The sequence below is a fragment of the Heloderma suspectum genome, chromosome 1, assembly GCF_057233095.1.
Source record: "Heloderma suspectum isolate Gila_16-S chromosome 1, 16-S_ref, whole genome shotgun sequence".
Taxonomy (NCBI): domain Eukaryota; kingdom Metazoa; phylum Chordata; class Lepidosauria; order Squamata; family Helodermatidae; genus Heloderma; species Heloderma suspectum.
This window is the reverse complement of record NC_139458.1, coordinates 130,675,601-130,693,043: the sequence shown is the minus strand read 5'-3', so window position 1 is coordinate 130,693,043 and position 17,443 is coordinate 130,675,601. Positions and strand designations below refer to the sequence as shown.

At 42.0% G+C, this 17,443-nt stretch overlaps 1 protein-coding gene across 1 annotated transcript in view; it reads right to left on the bottom strand.

The window, feature by feature from the left end:
• LRP5 (LDL receptor related protein 5) overlaps positions 1-17,443 on the bottom strand; it is a 169,907-nt gene that overhangs the window by 112,961 nt on the left and 39,503 nt on the right. The window contains exon 2 of the mRNA XM_084857481.1: positions 3,262-3,658. Within this exon, the coding sequence (XP_084713607.1) occupies positions 3,262-3,658 (397 nt within the window). The remainder of the gene's footprint in view (positions 1-3,261; positions 3,659-17,443) is intronic.

Below are 17,443 nucleotides of genomic sequence, written 5' to 3'. Positions count from 1 at the left end.
ATAAACATTCAGTAGGAAGATAAACTTTCCCCATGAATATATGAATTCCCGATGACATACTCATATTTTCTTACAGTGCACTTGTAAGCACACCTTTTATAACACTAGAGTCCTCCCCCCACAATGCCTATGTGTCAGAGAACTAATGGTGGGAGGGGAGAATGTTTTGTGGAACTCCCTACTTAGAAAGGTTCACGTGGCCCCCATTCTCCTGGCCTTCTGCTGCTTGGCCAAGGCATTTTTGTTCTTGCAGGGTTCTGGCCTGCTGGGCTAAATAATTTCATGGAGCTGATTCCGTGTCTTTAAGATTGTTTTACCTGCTATGGCCTGTATCTGGTTCTGTTGCTGGTTTTTATTATGTTTTGTTAATTGTTTTAATATGATGTAAGCTGCCCTGAGCATTGTTTTTACAATGAAAGGGCAGGATATAAATGTTTTAAATAAAAGCAAACAAAATGTGTCATTCCTCAAGAGACTTATCTGGAAATGGAACTGTGCAAATCCCTGAAGCTAAAGATCAAAATCTTTACAGTCTGAGCTATAAAAGCTACTGGCTGTACCATCTAGCTGTTAATGGACTCTCCATATGCAGTGTTTATATATGGACTCTCTTATATGCAGGGTACAGATCCGTAAAACAGACTATGTAGAAGAACAGCTACGTATATGTAACCCAACCCATGTCCATTACAAGGGAAGCTTTACAACTAAAATCCAAGCACCCACATTCTGCAACAAAATGACAGACCTTTAAGAACTTTGGTGAATATGTTACTTGATTCCTGCCAATATGTCCCATATCCATGACCCTGAAACCTATATCACAAAGTAGGGTCAAGGCAAGATGGTAACTGTAGTGGACAAAGGGCTGGTAGCCACCTTATGGTACTTTTTTCTTTTCAATTTCGTAAGGATATCCAATTGCTTTGAGATGGGCCAAAACAACTGTGGACACACTAAAATTAAGGGCTTGGAGCTACCACAGAAGGCAAAATGTACTCAAGTAATGTCAGTTTAATCATCTCAGATAAGGGGACATTCTGTTACTGCCCCCTTGAAAGTTGGTCTGGAGCAACCATCAGTCTTGGGGGTGGGGATAGCATGGGCATAGGAACAGCCATGCTAGGTCAGACCAAGGGTCTATGTAGTCTATCATTGTGTTCACACAGTGGCCAACCAGCTGCCCACGGGAAATCCACAAGCAGGACATGAGTGCAATAGCACCCTCCCACCCATGTTCCCCAGGAACTGGTGTATATAGGCATATCACCTCTGACACTGGAGGTAGCATATAGCCATCAGGACTAGAAGCCATTGACAGCCTTCTGCTCCAGGAATTTGTCCAATCCTCTTTTAAAGCCATACAAATTGGTGGCCATCACTACGTCTTGCGGTAGTGAACTCCATAGTTTCACTATGTACTGTGTGAAGAAGTACTTCCTTTTAGCTGTCCTAAAATCTCCCACCAATCAGCTTCATGGCATGGCCCTGGGTTCTAGTTTTATGAGAGAGGAAGAAAGATGTCTCCCTATCCATTTTCTCCGCACCATGCATAATTTTGTACACCTCTTATCATGTTTCCCCTTACTAGCCTCTGAAAAGCCAGCCTAAGGGGAAAAGCTGTATTTGGGAAACAACTGCTCCTAGATGGCAGTACAACCACATTTATTTAGTGTGGTCAACCAGAATACTTGGATAGGAATTCAGATAACTGGCAGCATTACTTCTGTACGGCTACACCAATGGTGAACTACAACACAGGTGTGGGTGAAGCAAGTTCATACGAAGAAGGAAAACAAAGGCAACTAGATTTGAAATGATGTCAGTTGAGCAACACAGGTAGCATAGTTCTAAATTGTTTAAGCCCTACATTTTGCCAGCACAAAAAAGACCTGTTGCAAATGTAACAGTGACAATCTTAATAATGGTTAAAAGAACAGGATCAGAATTACACACCCCTCCCACGTTCCCCTACTGCAATTAACTGTGCACAGGAAAATTTCTATAATACTTCAAACTGCTGGCACCTGTGCTTCTTCATCAAATGAGTCTCTGAAAAGTCTCCTGAATATGGGGACTAGGTTCTTGGATGCACGGGGGGGGGGGGGGGGTGAAGGGAGAAAAGGAAGAAATAGAGAAAAGTTCCCCGCATAGCCTTTCGGATCTTAACCACCATGTTTCAGAAAGAATTCCTCAAATTAAAAACCTATTATTGTATAATTCTGTAGGAATAGCAAAGCACAGTGGGACTTGCTTCTCAGTAAACACACATAGAATTGTGCATCACAAGCCGTTAATAGTAATCTGCATGAAATGTATTTGAAATACTTACCGAACCATTTTTTAAGTTAGTGTCTGAACCATAAAGTTAGAAAAAACTGATGAACTTGGTATAAAATGAAACTCAACTTTTTAATGGTTCAACTCCCTGTTCAAGCTTGTTCCAGGCCTAGCATTCTATTTATTTATATTACCATCTTGTCAAAACAGATTGCCTCCTCTTACAAACTATATTGCACCTGACACAACAATGCTTATGCATTAGCAAGGTGCTAATGCAATGATCTGTAACAGTTAAGACTTTATCCCAAGTACACATTTGTCATAAAACTGTAAAACCTGTGCCAGTCAGCCAAACCTTGTCTCTCTAAGCAGATCTCTAGTTTGCAGGTGTCTGTCTGTTTCCCTCTCTACTGCAGAGGATCTTTAAGTAGATTAAGGGTGCTATCCTAGGCATGTTTAGCATGCTGGGAGTTGTAGGACTTTCTTCTGTCTAAACATGCATAGGATTGCGCCCTAAATCTCTTGGGTACTGTAACGGCAACACCTGAAAGAGAAGTCTAGATCTCCAAGCTATTGGATCTTCCTTTAACCCAACATGGAGTCTGAGAACGGATTAGGACAAAGATTTATATAAATGAACCCATCATGCATTTAAACTCAAAACTTCCCACAGCAGCTTTAACTGGCCATGTTAACTGCAGATTAAAAATTCATAATGTTAGCTTCTAGAGAAGCTGAAGCTTGAAAAATTAGGCTGATTTAATGTTTTCTTTGCCACTTAAGTCAGCGCACTCTTATATGGCCTGCCATTCTTTCCCATGTTTTATTTCAATCTAAACATATGTTCAGAGAAAAAATACCTTGAGAAAACAGAATCTGAAACAAGAGATTATATTTTGTACAGAGAGACAGAAAATCCTAACTAAACAACCATGATCCTGCAAACGAATGCAAAAAGTTTAAAGAAAGGATGTTTACCCATGAGCTGGATCCAGGGCTATTGCTCTTGGCTGATCAAGGTCTTGCCAAAAGAGAACTTTCCTAGATGTTCCATTGAGATTAGCAACTTCTATCCTATTAGTTTCAGAGTCTGTCCAGTACAATTTTTTCCCAATCCAGTCACATGCCAAGCCATCTGGGGAAACCAGACCTGAAACTATGACATTCTGCACCTGATGCCCAGTTTGGTTGAAATAAGTCTGTTTGATGGCTTCTTCGCTCACATCTGTCCAGTAAATAACACCTTGCGAGTACAGGAAGTCAACTGCAGCAGCATCCTCTAAGCCACTGACAACAATTGTTGACTCCATCTTCACTCCTCCGGCATCCACCAGTCTGACATCTCGTCGGTTAGCAAAAAGCAAGAAGGGAGAAGCTATGAAAGGGAAAAGAAATAAAATGTTATAAGAAGGCAGCAAAATCTTGACTTCTGCATGTTTTCTTAATTAAAAAGAACAATGATTATTGCATTTATTTCTTTTAAAGTTTTATATACCGCACCTTCATGCCAAAGAGGATCTCAGGGCAGCCTACACAAAAATTAAGCATTCAACATAACCTAAACATAAAAGAGTAAAATCAAGAGGCATAAAACTATTTCAACCAGCATTTACAAATATAATTTAAATTCAAAAAATTAAGTGCCTGTGCAAATAAAGCAGTTTTAACCTAGCACTGAAAAGAATGCAGCATTGATGCCATCACCCTTGGGAGGGAATTCCAAATTTGGAGCCCCACTGCAGAGAGGGACTTTTCTTTTGTAGATGATAAATGCATGTATCTTGCAGAAGGAATACAGACTATCTTAATGCATGGGCAGGTTGATATGGGAGGAGGGGCTCCATCAGATATTTGGACCCCAAGCCATTTAGGGATTTAAAGGTAAGCACCAGCACCTTGAACTGAGCTTGGTAGTAAATAGGCAATGTAGCTCCCTCAGAATGGATGTAATATGGCTCCACCTAGGCAAACCAGCCAGAATTCTAGCAGCTAAATTCTATACTAGTTGGAGCTTCCAAACCATTTTCAAGGTACATTACAGTAATTTAGCGCGCCTGCTTCTTCAGGGACTGTGCAGTCCCAACCAGAACAGGTTGTACACCAACTTCCCAGACCTGGGAACCACCAACCCACAGTGCTTGCATCTTGCCAGGATTCAGCATCAATTTCCTGCCCCTCATCCAGTCCATTACTGAGTTCAGACAACAGTCCAGCACCTCCACACCTGGATCTGACAAAAAAGAGTAATAGAGTTGGCTGTCAGCTCTACTGCTATTTAATATCTATATTAATATATAATATAGATATTAAATAACATGGGGGATAAGATGTAAGCCTGCAGAACTCCACAACCCAAATGCCATGGAGTCAAGCAACCATCTGCTACTTTCTGAAACACTCCTGCAGGTACGAGTGGCCCCCAACCCACCAAGCCAGCCTAGCAAGTTACTTTAGTCAATGGTTTCAAGAGCCACTGAGAGATGAAGAGAATCAGCAGGGTTGCATTTCCCCCATCTCTCTCTCTCTCTCTCTCTTCTGACAAAGGTCACCCATCAGGGCACCCCAAGGCTGTCTCTGTGCCTAGCCCTGGCCTAAATCCAAATTGAAATAGGCCAAAATAAAAAAAAATCATCCCACAGCACTTGGGAGTTGGACCCAACCACCTTATCCAAAAATGGTATATTCACAACTCGGCAATAGTTGTTAAAATCTTCTAAGTCCAGTGGGATTATAAACAGTATAAAACTTGCAGGATTTGCCATGCAAGCAGGGAATCTTGTATTTGCCATAATAAGGCAAAAACAAAGCAAATGTCTAGTCTTCATGGCTCTGGAATCATCTGGCAAAAGAAAAACACTGCCTCCAAACATTTACTGCTTTCAGTATTCTCCATGCCCCAATTGTTCTTTTTCATTAGTCCCAAAGTAGAGGAATTAGGGGACTTATTTAATTAATGCTTAGGAAACCACTCGGAATGCTAGAGTCAGTGGTGCTCCTCCAAAACCACTCCATCATAAACACAAAACTCATCCTCAACTTCATAAAGGTACCTTTCCCCGTCTGACCACTCCCACAGTGGACCTTCAAGTTCTATTCACCCAGAGTATGAAACTGATTCATGTTTGAACCAGGGCCTTTTCTATTGTGTCCCCAGTGATAGAGAACTGCCTCTTTAATGAGCTGCTTCAGCCCAAAATTGCACATCCTTTAAAAGCACTGCAAATTCTCTTATTAGACAAGCAAGCAAGTCCACAAAAATTGCTAGCTCCCTTCATTCCAGCATTCATCTGTCATACAAATCAGTCACCACTTTCAGTTAAGATGCTTATAGCTAAACTAACAGCTTTGTTTCTGATACAGGGCAGCACTACCATGAGTCATGATGAGACAAGTGGCCTAGGTGGCAGATCAGGAAAGGTGGCAGCCCTCCTCTGCCACCCACAGAGCTACTCAGCACTGCCACTGAATCTACACACCCCCAGCTGCTGCCACCATCCACCAGCCCACCACTGCCACTTTGATACTGCAACAAAATAATAATAATCTTACATTCCATTTGCCATTGCAGAAAAGCAGCTGGTGACACTTCTACGGAGATCTCTGAATCACTCATACTTTGCTATAAAGAAGGGGCCCTTTTCAGAGCAAAGCACTGTTGGCAAGGCGACCCCAGAGAGCACCTACATCATCACGGCAGCAAATGCTGTTGTAGAGCTTCATCGCATTTGCTACAGCAAACATTAAATCCTTGGATCACTCACGTTGCTGTTGCTAACACAGCAACAAAAACAACTTTAAAGGGCAAGCAGGGGATGGAGGGAGTTGCCGTACCTCAGAAGATACAATGTCTTGTGCTTGCCCTGGCTGTAGATGTCTAGGAGGTCTGCCTAAGGACATAGCTGCCCTATGCCAAGTAAGACCATTGCTCCATCTAGCTCAGTACTGGTCTACACTGAATAGCAGCAGCTCTCTAGAGCCTCAGATGAAAATCTTTCCCAGCCTGCCCTGGAGATACCAGGGACTGAATATCAAATCATGCAGTCTACCACTGGCTACAGGCCCATCTTCCACAAATGTCATATTAGTTATTGTATACATTATACCTTTTGCAAAATGTGTCTGATACCCCTTCAAGATTTAATTGATCGATCTAACAGTTAAATTTAAATAAACTGGCATATGCCAACTTTAATTGGTAGAACTATGAGGGCCACATGTTTATTTTATTTCTGGTGAGTTAGTGTAATAGGAAATGAGAACGATTTGCCTTTCTCTAGCTATCAATAGTAGCTTTGGACTATTATGTAGTAGGGTCTGGGCCGGTGGGTGGGGCTAGGCCTGGCATCCTCCTCATCCCACCTCAAACCGATTTGCTCGCACGCACGCACACTCACTCACTCATGGGGAGGACACATGCAGGGAAGAGAGGTTTAAACCTTCTCAATCTCCGTGTATTGTCCTCCTGGGCTAAAATACATTCCAGCCAGCCCACCAAACAGCTGTCTGGCAAGCTGGTGGAAGCATAATTGAGACAGGGAAGAAGGCACACAGGAAGAATCATCCCTTGCATTGTCCTCTTCAGCTAAATTGCACTCAGGTCAGCCTGCCAAACAGCTGTTTGGCAGGCTGGCAGGAGCATGCTTTACAGGGTGGAGAAAATTTGACAGAGTGCACCGAAGACCTCCAAGGGCAGCTGGCAGTCTCCATGTGCTTTAATATTTAAAAACTGAGATATTTTAAATATTTAAAATCTGTAATAGGCAGACGTATTAATCAATTAAAAGGCAAATTATTCATCTTATATTTTTTATTAGTTGATAAATGGTATACAAAATGTGTGGTTACACTAGAAATATCTACATATTTGTTTTTAAAAATGCACAGCTCAGTCTGCACATTGCTGAAGTCATGCAGCTCCTTTTGAAATTGGAATAGAATAGGAGCCAAGCATCCTACACAGAAGCACTTCCTCTAACTGCATTAGCTTGTACGCTAACATGGGCACCTCTGTCTAGATAGTTCTGTAAAACGAGATGATAAACCTTCATCATTAGATTGTTTCCTATATATTATAGCACTTAACATTATGTTATTAACTAAATGAAATATCTATACTCCAGAAGAGAGCACTAACTGCTGTAAATAGCAAAAATTTGTTCAGGACCTGCCCAGTTCAGCAGCTCTCTACTGTAAACTAACACAGAACATTTCTCTGCCAAATTATTTGTCACTTCAAGCCCTCTGCAGCAATTCCACAAGTTCTAGCAACAGCTGCTAGATGTCTTTGCTAATCAATTGTTGGCTCCTCAACAAGAAATCTGTAGCTCTAGTTGATGTTTCAGACTCCTAAATCCAAACTCTTGTCAGTCAGCTCTAAGAGCATGTAGAGTAGAGCAGCAGTGACAGATGGATTTGGGCAGTGCCTTTAGACCAGAATTTTCAGTTCACACACTACAGTAAAAATACAGCATTATCTAAATCAGGTTTCTTTGCGGTCATTTATTTCAAATTCCTCTTGTCCATGTTTTGCCCCAACAAATTTTATCCCGTTATACAGTCAGGGCCAGAAATATTGGAACAAGGATAACTGTTTTGGCAGTTGGCCTCTGTATACCACCACATTGAATTTGAAAGGAAATACACCAAGATGGGAGCAAAGTCAGGACTTTCAGCTGTAATTCAAGGGGTTTGACAAAAGTGGGGCACTAACCATTCAGGAAGGACAACCAGTGGCATACACACACACCCATCATTGGTGGCTCATAAGTAATGGAACAAACCAACATCATTTCAAACTTAAGGAATACCTTTATTAGCTGGATGAAAATCCTTTGCAGTCAATGACTGCCTGAAGTCTGGAACCCATGGACATGACCAAATGCTGAGTTCCCTCCCTCAAGATGCTTTGCCAGGCCTTTACTGCAGCTGCCTTCAGCTGCTGCTTGTTTGTGGGTCCTTCTGCCTTCAGTCTTGTCTTCAGTAAGTGAAAAGCATGCTCTATTGGGTTGAGATCAGGTGACTGACTTGGCCATTGAAGAACATCCCACTTCTTTGCCTTCAGAAACTCTTGGGTAGCTTTTGCTGTATGTTTTGGGTCATTAGCCATCTGAAATATGAAGCGACGTCCTATCAGTTTGGCAGCACTCGGCTGAACCTGAGCAGAAAGTATAGCCCTATACATTTCAGAATTCATCCTGCTGCTTTTATCAGCAGTCAGGTCATCAATAAACAACACTGACCCGGTTCCATTAGCAGCCATACATGCCCATGCCATAACACTGCCTCCACCATGTTTGACAGATGATGTGGTATGCTTTGGATCATGAGTTGTTCCTTTCCTTCTCCATACTTTTCCCATCATTCTGATACAAGTTAATCTTGGTTTCATCAGTCCAAGAATCTTATTCCAGAACTGGGCAGGCTTTTTTAGGTGTTCGCTGACAAAGACTAATCTGGCCTTTCGGTTCTTGAGCGTTACCAGTGGTTTGCGCCTTGTTGTGAGGGCTCTGTATTTACATTCATAAAGCCATCTCTTGACTGTAGATGTTGACAATGACATGCCTACCTCCTCAAGAGCATTCTTGACCAGGCTAGATGTTGTGAAAGGGTTCCTCTTCACCATGAGCAGAATTCTGCAGTCATCCACTTTAGTTGTCTTCCGTGGTCTGCCAGGCCTTTGGCTGTTGCTGAGCTTGCCAGTTAATTCCTTCTTTTTCAGGATGTTCCAAACTGTTGTGTTTGCCACTCCCACTGTTTTTGCTATCTCTCTGATGGGTTTATTTTGTTTCCTCAGCCTAATGATGGCCTCCTTCACTCGCGTGGACACCTCTTTGGACCTCATGTTGGGAGTTCCAGTAAACAGCTACCAAATGCAAATGTAACACTCAGAACCACCTCCAGGCCTTTTATCTGCTTGACTGGTCACAGCGTACCCAGGAAACAGGCCATACCTGGCCATGCAGCTGCTTGTCAGCCATTCGTTCCATTACTGATGAGCCCCCAACAATGGGTGTGTGTGTATGCCACTGGCTGTCCTTCCTGAATGGTTAGTGCCCCACTTTTGTCAAACCCCTTGAATTACAGCTGAAAGTCCTGACTTCGCTCCCATCTGGGTGTGCTTCCTTTCAACTTCAATGTGGTGGTGTACAGAGGCCAACTGCCAAAACAGTTATCCTAGTTCCAATATTTCTGGCCCTGACTGTATGTATACGTATACAATCTTGTAAGTGGGAATCAATACTAAATATTCAGAACTTATTCAAGAATGATTTATGATTGCCTCACATTCGGCTTTGTACCGAATTCATGATATAATTATATAATGAGGGTTCCAATATTCAGACCAGAAAAATGTGCAAGCTTTTGAGATCTCCACATCCTCAACAAGTCTATACTGCTTTGTTGTTCCCAGTGGTACTAGGGGCACTGAAACCTGAAACAACCACGGCACCTCGCAGAGCCCAATCTGGATGTCTGCAAATCCTACTCCTCCATATCATCTTAAGACTCTGAGTACACAAGACATCCTGACAACAATATCAACTCAGCCTTCCTCCCCTGACACTCCTATTCCCCACCCCTTGCTTTTTGTAACATCTTGCCTAATTAAGAGATCTGGAGATCACAAAAACTTGCACATTTTTTGGTGATCTTTGAATTGGCCTAATAAATGCATTACACTATATAGGTTTTAGAATTTTTCTTATGGCCAACATGATTGCCTTTATTTGTAATATTCAGACCATGTTCTGTCATCTTTAGGTTTGGTGTGTTAACTAGAACTTCAAACCCATATGTGATACCTACAATCTTCTCAATCCATATTATGCATTGGATGATGGTGGCACTTGTCTGGAAGAACTTGGTGTCACAAGAAGTGTTACTTCCTCTCAGGTAAGTGTGCATTGCCTTAGGATTCTTTGGAGACCACTAGGGCAATGATCCTAGTTTAAGAGCAGTGAAGGGCAGATGCACCTGTAAGGGGCCTAGCAGCTTCGGAAGTTTATAAAGAGAAGCACTACCACCTGGATGTATAGACACTTGCTCACTTGGCTGGCAGTGCTTTACGAAACATTCAAAAGAGAAGTTGGGGAGACAATTGGCACAACTCAACACAAGAGGGAGCGTGTGGTGTCAAGCTCCCCTTCACACTTTCCTATATACAAGAAGTGTTGCCAGCTGAATACGGAAGTCAAGGTGCATTCAGCTGGTGGAACTAATTATCATCTGAACTCTAGGGGTAACACCACACCCTTACCACATAGTAGCAACAGATTCCCACAACCACCACCAGCACTAGATTGATAAGAAGTGCTGTGCCAAAAATTATGCGAGGAACAGGGATTATCCCATAACATATCCACTGCATATATCGAGGATGCCATCGCAGAAGCCTAATTAAGACAAGATACAGAACCTGAACGACAGAGGCACCAGACCGTTCTTGTCTTAAAATGATGCCTGCTTCACTGTTCAGGAACTATAGTTTGTGTGTTAATTGTAGTAATTATGTAACATGCATTACACAGCATGAAACAAAGCACATATAATTTCATTCATAAGCAAGCAAACTGAGAAACACTTCTGCCAATCTCTATCTGAAATGATAAGCATGAATTCAGGGTTTTGTTTCTTTGTTTTTAAGAGGGAGGAAGCAGGGTAGGTTTAAAGCCACTTTTATACATTTTCAAGTCAAGGAAGTACCATCCCTTTTTATGGTTCTGAAACTAATAAGAACAATGTAAATCATCTGGTTGTATAGCAAATCTCACAGCTAGAGAGAACATGGGCAGTTGTCACAATGAATGCACTACTGAAAATGAAGTGTAGCACAACCTTCCCCAACCTGTTGCCCAGGTCTGGACCGCAACTCCCAGCATTCCTTATCATTGGCCATGCTGGCTGGGGCTGATAGAATCAATGTCCAAAACACATGTGATAGAGTACCACATTTGCGTCTAAGGAAATGCAGAAATGCTCAAAATGGGAAGTCACTCACAGAAGTACAAGATGGCTGACCTGAAAGCTGTCCCTCCTTACTTCCCAATACCAAGGTGGCAGGACTATTACCAGCAGCCCAGCAATCCAAGGATTTGTGGGAAAGCCTTCTAAAAGAAAACTGAAATACCAGAGAGCATGGAGTTCTGCCCCAGATCACTATGACAGCTACCAGGTCCTACGCCCCCTTTAGGGATGTCCAGTTTATCTATGAGGGACAGGGTGTAGGGGAATTGGGGAGCAACCCATGAGAGGAATGAAGCATTTGAAAGGATAAGCCAAACAGAATGAGAAACTTTATTAAAGTCTTCCATATAGGCATGTGTTCCATATTTGTCTGCTAATACAATAAAACAAGCCATAAATTTGCTGATATCTTGATGCTGATGTATGGTCCATCAGAAATCAAATATGGTAGATACTTCTGTCCATCATAACCAGCCTGATGCATAAAAAGTTTCTGTGCTTTACCTTCTCAAAGTAGGCTCCAGCAATATATGTGGATGACTGCAATGTTTCACCAGTATCCCAGAAATATGTTTTGCTGGAAGGAATTCCATACCCATCAATTCTAATCCACATTTAGCACCCTTATTGAGGCTGAGGAAATATTACCCATATTGTCTGTGCTGCTGGACAAGAATTTTAGTTACAAATAAATTTCAGGGCTTCAGTGCTGGGAAAGTACAGTTTACCCTATAGCAGCACAACAGCCTTGGGGTATAACATCTAAACTTAACAACTGCGTAAACATTTAAAAAGACCTCTCAAATGTCACTGATACACCAATGCTGTTTAGAGAGGTGTGGCATATGGTAGACTAAGACAGGAGTTCACTTTCAAAAGAAGAAAAGTCATCATCCATAAAGGAAGGACATACATGCTCACACATAAATGTACACACAGAGTTCCTTTTCTGTGAAAAATGCAACTGAGACTTGGTGCACCTAGGAAGCCTCTTAAAATGGCAAGATGTGGTCTGCTGCAGACAAGACTAGGTATTTTGCCTTGGGAGTAATCACGTATCATGCCCATACCTATTCACTGCCTGTTTAGAACACATCTGCATTTACAAAGAGACCGACCCATATTTTCACTTACACCTGTAGTTTGCAGGAAAAACTGGTGCTACCTGTACAACACGGAGACATCAATTTCTTGTTCAGTTATGTCTCTGACTAAGCTATCAGCAGGTCTTTAGGTTTTACAGGACACAGTGTCTTGGCTAGCTTAACCCCAATCAAAGGCAAGCCCAAACAAAAAATAGTTGTTCAACTATGCTTGGATTTGGGTAGGCCTCCAAGGGAAATGGGTTTTAAAAACTGGAGCAGCCAAAGACCTCTCAATAGCCCCTGAATGAAAAATACCACCTGTAGGGAAGGGGAAAGAATTGTACCTGAGGATTATGGTAGTAACAACCAACAGAGGCAGAAATTAGTGGAAAAAAGGATGTTTGAATAGGATGCATGGAAGGGAGGGGAGCTTTCAGAGACAAGAGAATATGATTTTTTTAAAATCTTTTTTGTTTGAGGAGCTTTAAAAATGGCAGACCCAAATCAGCAAACTAATCTACTTGTCACACTAATAAATCCAGGTGGAGCCAAAATTTTATATTCCAGTTTAGTACACTGATGTGGTTGTGAAGAGGGCCATCTCAGCAGATCAAAGACAGATGTCTTGGAGATATTTAAGGAGAAGAGGAGAGAAAGCGGTGGTTTCTATCTTTGTGGGGTTCAATCTGAATGCCACCAACTTCCTATGTATCCATTATTCACCGTATGTACTTTTTGCAATGATACAATATTTGGAAGCACATTCATGTACGCACATGCACAGTCACGCTCAGCCAACATGGGAATTGGGCTACATGGTTTGGGGGGGGAGGGAGTCCTACTGTGTTCAATGGGGCCTGCTTTCAGGAAACCTTGCATAGGATTGCAGCTTTAGCCAGTCAAACAGCAGGGAAGGAGAGGCTTCTTTTACTATTTGGAATGACTACTTAACATAAATATGTTTAAACCACTTTGCGTTTTGAGCCCAGCCCTGTTCATTGGCAGCTACTACTGTAGAACACCTGAAATCCATTGATCACCAACTTCAAAAGATAGATTAAATGTTGATTTTCACGCAGTGAACCTTCTTATTTAACCCGAGTTTAAACTTGTTGAATACAGTCCACTAAAGAATGGAAGAATATTCCTTTCATCCTGGAGAAGTGTGTGTGCACACATGTGTGTGTGTGTGTGTGGGGGGGAATTCACCTTACAGAAGCACACAGTGGAACATTAGGGTGTTTTTTCCCTCCTGAAACAAACAAGACATAGGTGGGGAAATTAATCCACACATCAGGTCAGGGAACCTCTACTCCTTAATATGTTGCTATACAGCTAAGCTGTGAATATCACAAGTTACTTTTGTTGACCAATAAAAACCTTTGAAAGTACAGCTTAGGCAACAGGTAAAGTTCAAGAACCTCTGTGATTTAAGAGTTCGTTGTAATTTCAAAATGGTATTAGGACTTCTAAAGACTACATCCCTCTCTCTAAAAACTTTTTTTTCTCTTTCATGTCATCTCTTCTCTATTTGCAAAGCCCATTATTGCATCGTGGCTAGTTGTTGTTCAGTCGTGTCTGACTCTTCGTGACCCCATGGACCATAGCATGCCAGGCCTTCCTGTCCTGTGCTCTCTCCCGGAGCGTGCTCAAGTCCATATTCATTGCATCCGTGATGCTATTTAGCCATCTCATCCTCTGCCGTCCCCTTCTCCTTTTGCCTTCAGTCTTTCCCAGCATCAGGGTCTTTTCCAGAGAGTTTTCTCTTCGCATTAGGTGGCCAAAATATTTGAGCTTCAGCTTCAGGATCTGTCCTTCCAATGAGCACTCAGGGTTGATTTCCTTTAGGATGGACTGATTTGACCTCCTTGCAGTCCAGGGGACTCGTAAGAGTCTCCTCCAACACCACAGTTCGAAAGCATCAATTCTTCGGCGCTCAGCCTTCCTTATAGTCCAGCTCTCACAGCCATACGTTACTACTGGGAAAACCATAGCTTTGATTAGACGGACCTTTGTCGGCAAGGTGATGTCTCTGCTTCTGACTATGCTGTCTAGGTTTGCCATAACTTTCCTCCCAAGGAGCAAGCGTCTTTTAATTTCATGGGTACAGTCACCATCTGCAGTGATCTTGGAGCCCAAGAAAATAAAATCTGTCACTGATTCCATTTCTTCCCCTTCTATATGCCAGAAAGTGATGGGGCCAGATGCCATGATCTTCGTTTTGTTAATGTTGAGTTTCAAACTAGCTTTTGCACTCTCCACTTTCACCCTCAACAAGAGGCTCTTTAGATCCTCTTCGCTTTCTGCCATTAGGGTGGTATCATCTGCGTATCTGAGGTTGTTGATAATTCTCCCAGCAATCTTAATTCCAATCTATGATTCATCCAAGCCGGCGTTTCTCATGATGTACTCTGCATATAAGTTAAATAAGCAGGGTGACAATATACAGCCTTCTCATACTCCTTTCCCAATTTTGAACCAATCGGTTGTTCCATGTCCGGTTCTTACTGTTGCTTCTTGACCCTCGTACAGGTTTCTCAGGAGACAGGTAAGGTGGTCTGGTACTCCCATCTCTTTAAGAATTTGCCACAGTTTGTTGTGATCCACACAATCAAAGGCTTTAGCATAGTCAATGAAGCAGAAATAGACATTTTTCTGGAATTCTCTTGCTTTCTCCATGATCCAGCGAAAGTTGGAGATTTGATCTCTCGTTCCTCTGCCTCTTCGAAACCCAGCTTGTACTTCCAGTAGTTCTCAGTTTGCATACTTCTGAAGCCTAGCTTGTAGGATTTTGAGCATAACCTTGCTGGCATGTGAAATGAGCGCAATTGTACGGTAGTTTGTACACTCTTTGGCACTGCCCTTCTTTGGAAATCATGGCTAGGATGTAATCATAATACCTACTCAGTAGTGCCATTAATGTTTAACTGTCTGCAAAATACTTTTAAGATCTTTTAGCAAAAGTTACTATAGAAATAAATTCTGCTACATTAACAAAAGAAAGAGATTAGCATCCCACATTCAGTTCATATACTGGGGGTCGGAGGAGAGAATATAGAATATATATTTAAATACATATATTTATTAATAACCCAATAATACATACAGAGATTGAGGGAACATATTACGTCTGACAAGTTTAGAATGTGTCTCTCCAGAATCTGAGTTAGGCAGCTGGTGGACTCTCCCTTTGATTATTTTCATCGATACAAGTGATGAAAGGAGACCAGGTAGCTGTGGAAACATCATGTGATCCTGTTTCTCTTAGGACTCTCATATAATGTGTCAGTTTCTCAGGGAAAGCAATTGACCCAATCTGCTCCATGTATTGCTTTTCTGAGAGTCCAACTCCAGTTGTCCAATGAGCCGCAACTTCTAAAGGTGCAGCACCAAACAAAAGTCTCAACAAGTCTTTATGTAATAGCTGTTCACTTTCATTATGAAATGTTGACAGTAAAATTAAAGCTCCATAATGTTTATAGCCTGATTTGTTATATGGGATAATACGTCTAACATCATCTTCCAAAATTCTGCAACACAAAAGCCACATGTCCAATAGTGAACCTCTAGAGCCACATCCTCGCTAACAAAGGGGGAACAGAGAGGGATTGATCTTAGAAAGTGTAGTAGGGGAAAGGTGACACCTATTTAAAACTTTCACAGAGGACTCTCTAATCTAGGACCAAATAGTTTTAAGTGAAGGGGCTGATCATAACTGAGTCCATCGAGACTCTGAAAATGTCTCATCCAAATCTGTTTCCCATTGCCTGCTGAGGTCAGTAGTTCCCCTCAGTCTCATTCACTAACCAGCTATATATCAGGGAAACAGACCCTTTGAGATTATTATGTGGTTCCCTATACAAGTTCTCAAAAAGTGTAAAGGATCACTCAGTTCCCCTTTAGTGATTAATGCTGTAGTGAAGGAACTGATTTGGTGCTTTTGCAACCAGGAAAATTCTCCCTCTTGGAAGGAAAGAGCCAGTGCCTCAATCGGAATTGGTCTGCTTCTCGCGAACAGGTCTTTCCTCTCCACTCATGATACTGTAGATATTTGTCTGGATTCCAAAAGAGGGGATGATCCAAAAAAGGGTAGAGTGGTGAGAGAGGAGGTGCTAACACTTTGGCCCAAGGCCTCCATGCATGGAGCGTGGCTGCATAAAATGGATTCTCCGCCCTACTAAAGAGAGCAGTTGTGAGCATCAAGAATGGAAGAGCCTCATAATTCAGTACATTCTGAGGGGCCTCCATAGATACCCACTGACTTAAAGTATCTCCCTGTAAAATGAGAAAAAGTTGGCGGATCTGAAAAGCAGTTCAATATACTTTGAGATTAGGAATACACCATCCCACTGTTGAGTGATGTCTATACATTGCACCCATGGCGATTCTTCTCCTTCTGCCATTGTTAATAAACATCCCCAATAGCTTTTGCCATTTTTTCAATTTGGTACTGGAAGGTGGTAGAGGTATCATTTGGTGCCCCCCCCCCAAAAAAAAGCAGTTTGGGCAGGAGCATCATTTTGATAGAGGCTATCCTCCTCGACAATGACACTTGCAGATTTTTCCAAGACCAGAGTTCCTGTTTAATACTTTTAATGACCAGATTGTAATTCCTGCTAACCAACTGATGGAAGTCTTTGGGAATTAAAACACCTAAGTATCTCAGATATGAATGCTGCAGTCTTATCTAAGACATTCTCTAAAGGGCACATTGGGTGTTCAGGGGTGTCATTTGGCAAGTACATCTGGTGTCTGGAAGACACACGGAACAGCATCAACTTATCATAGTTGATTTTCAGACCCAAGCAGCTCTGGAATTTCTCCAGAATTTCCTTTAATGCTGGCAGCATCTCTGCCTGATTTGACAGGAATAACAAAATGTCATCAGCGTATTAAAAAATTGAGATATTCTTGACCTCAGATATTAACTGCTTTGATCCTAGCATCTGTTCAGGATGGGCTAGGAGTTCTATAGCTACAGCAAACAGGGCAGGAGATAGGGGACAACCCTGTCTAGTTCCTCTGTGTAACGTTATTGGGGGAGAATCTAGACCATTCGTGTGGATTAGCGCTTCTGAAGCCTGGTACACTTGTCCCACTCCTGTCAGAAA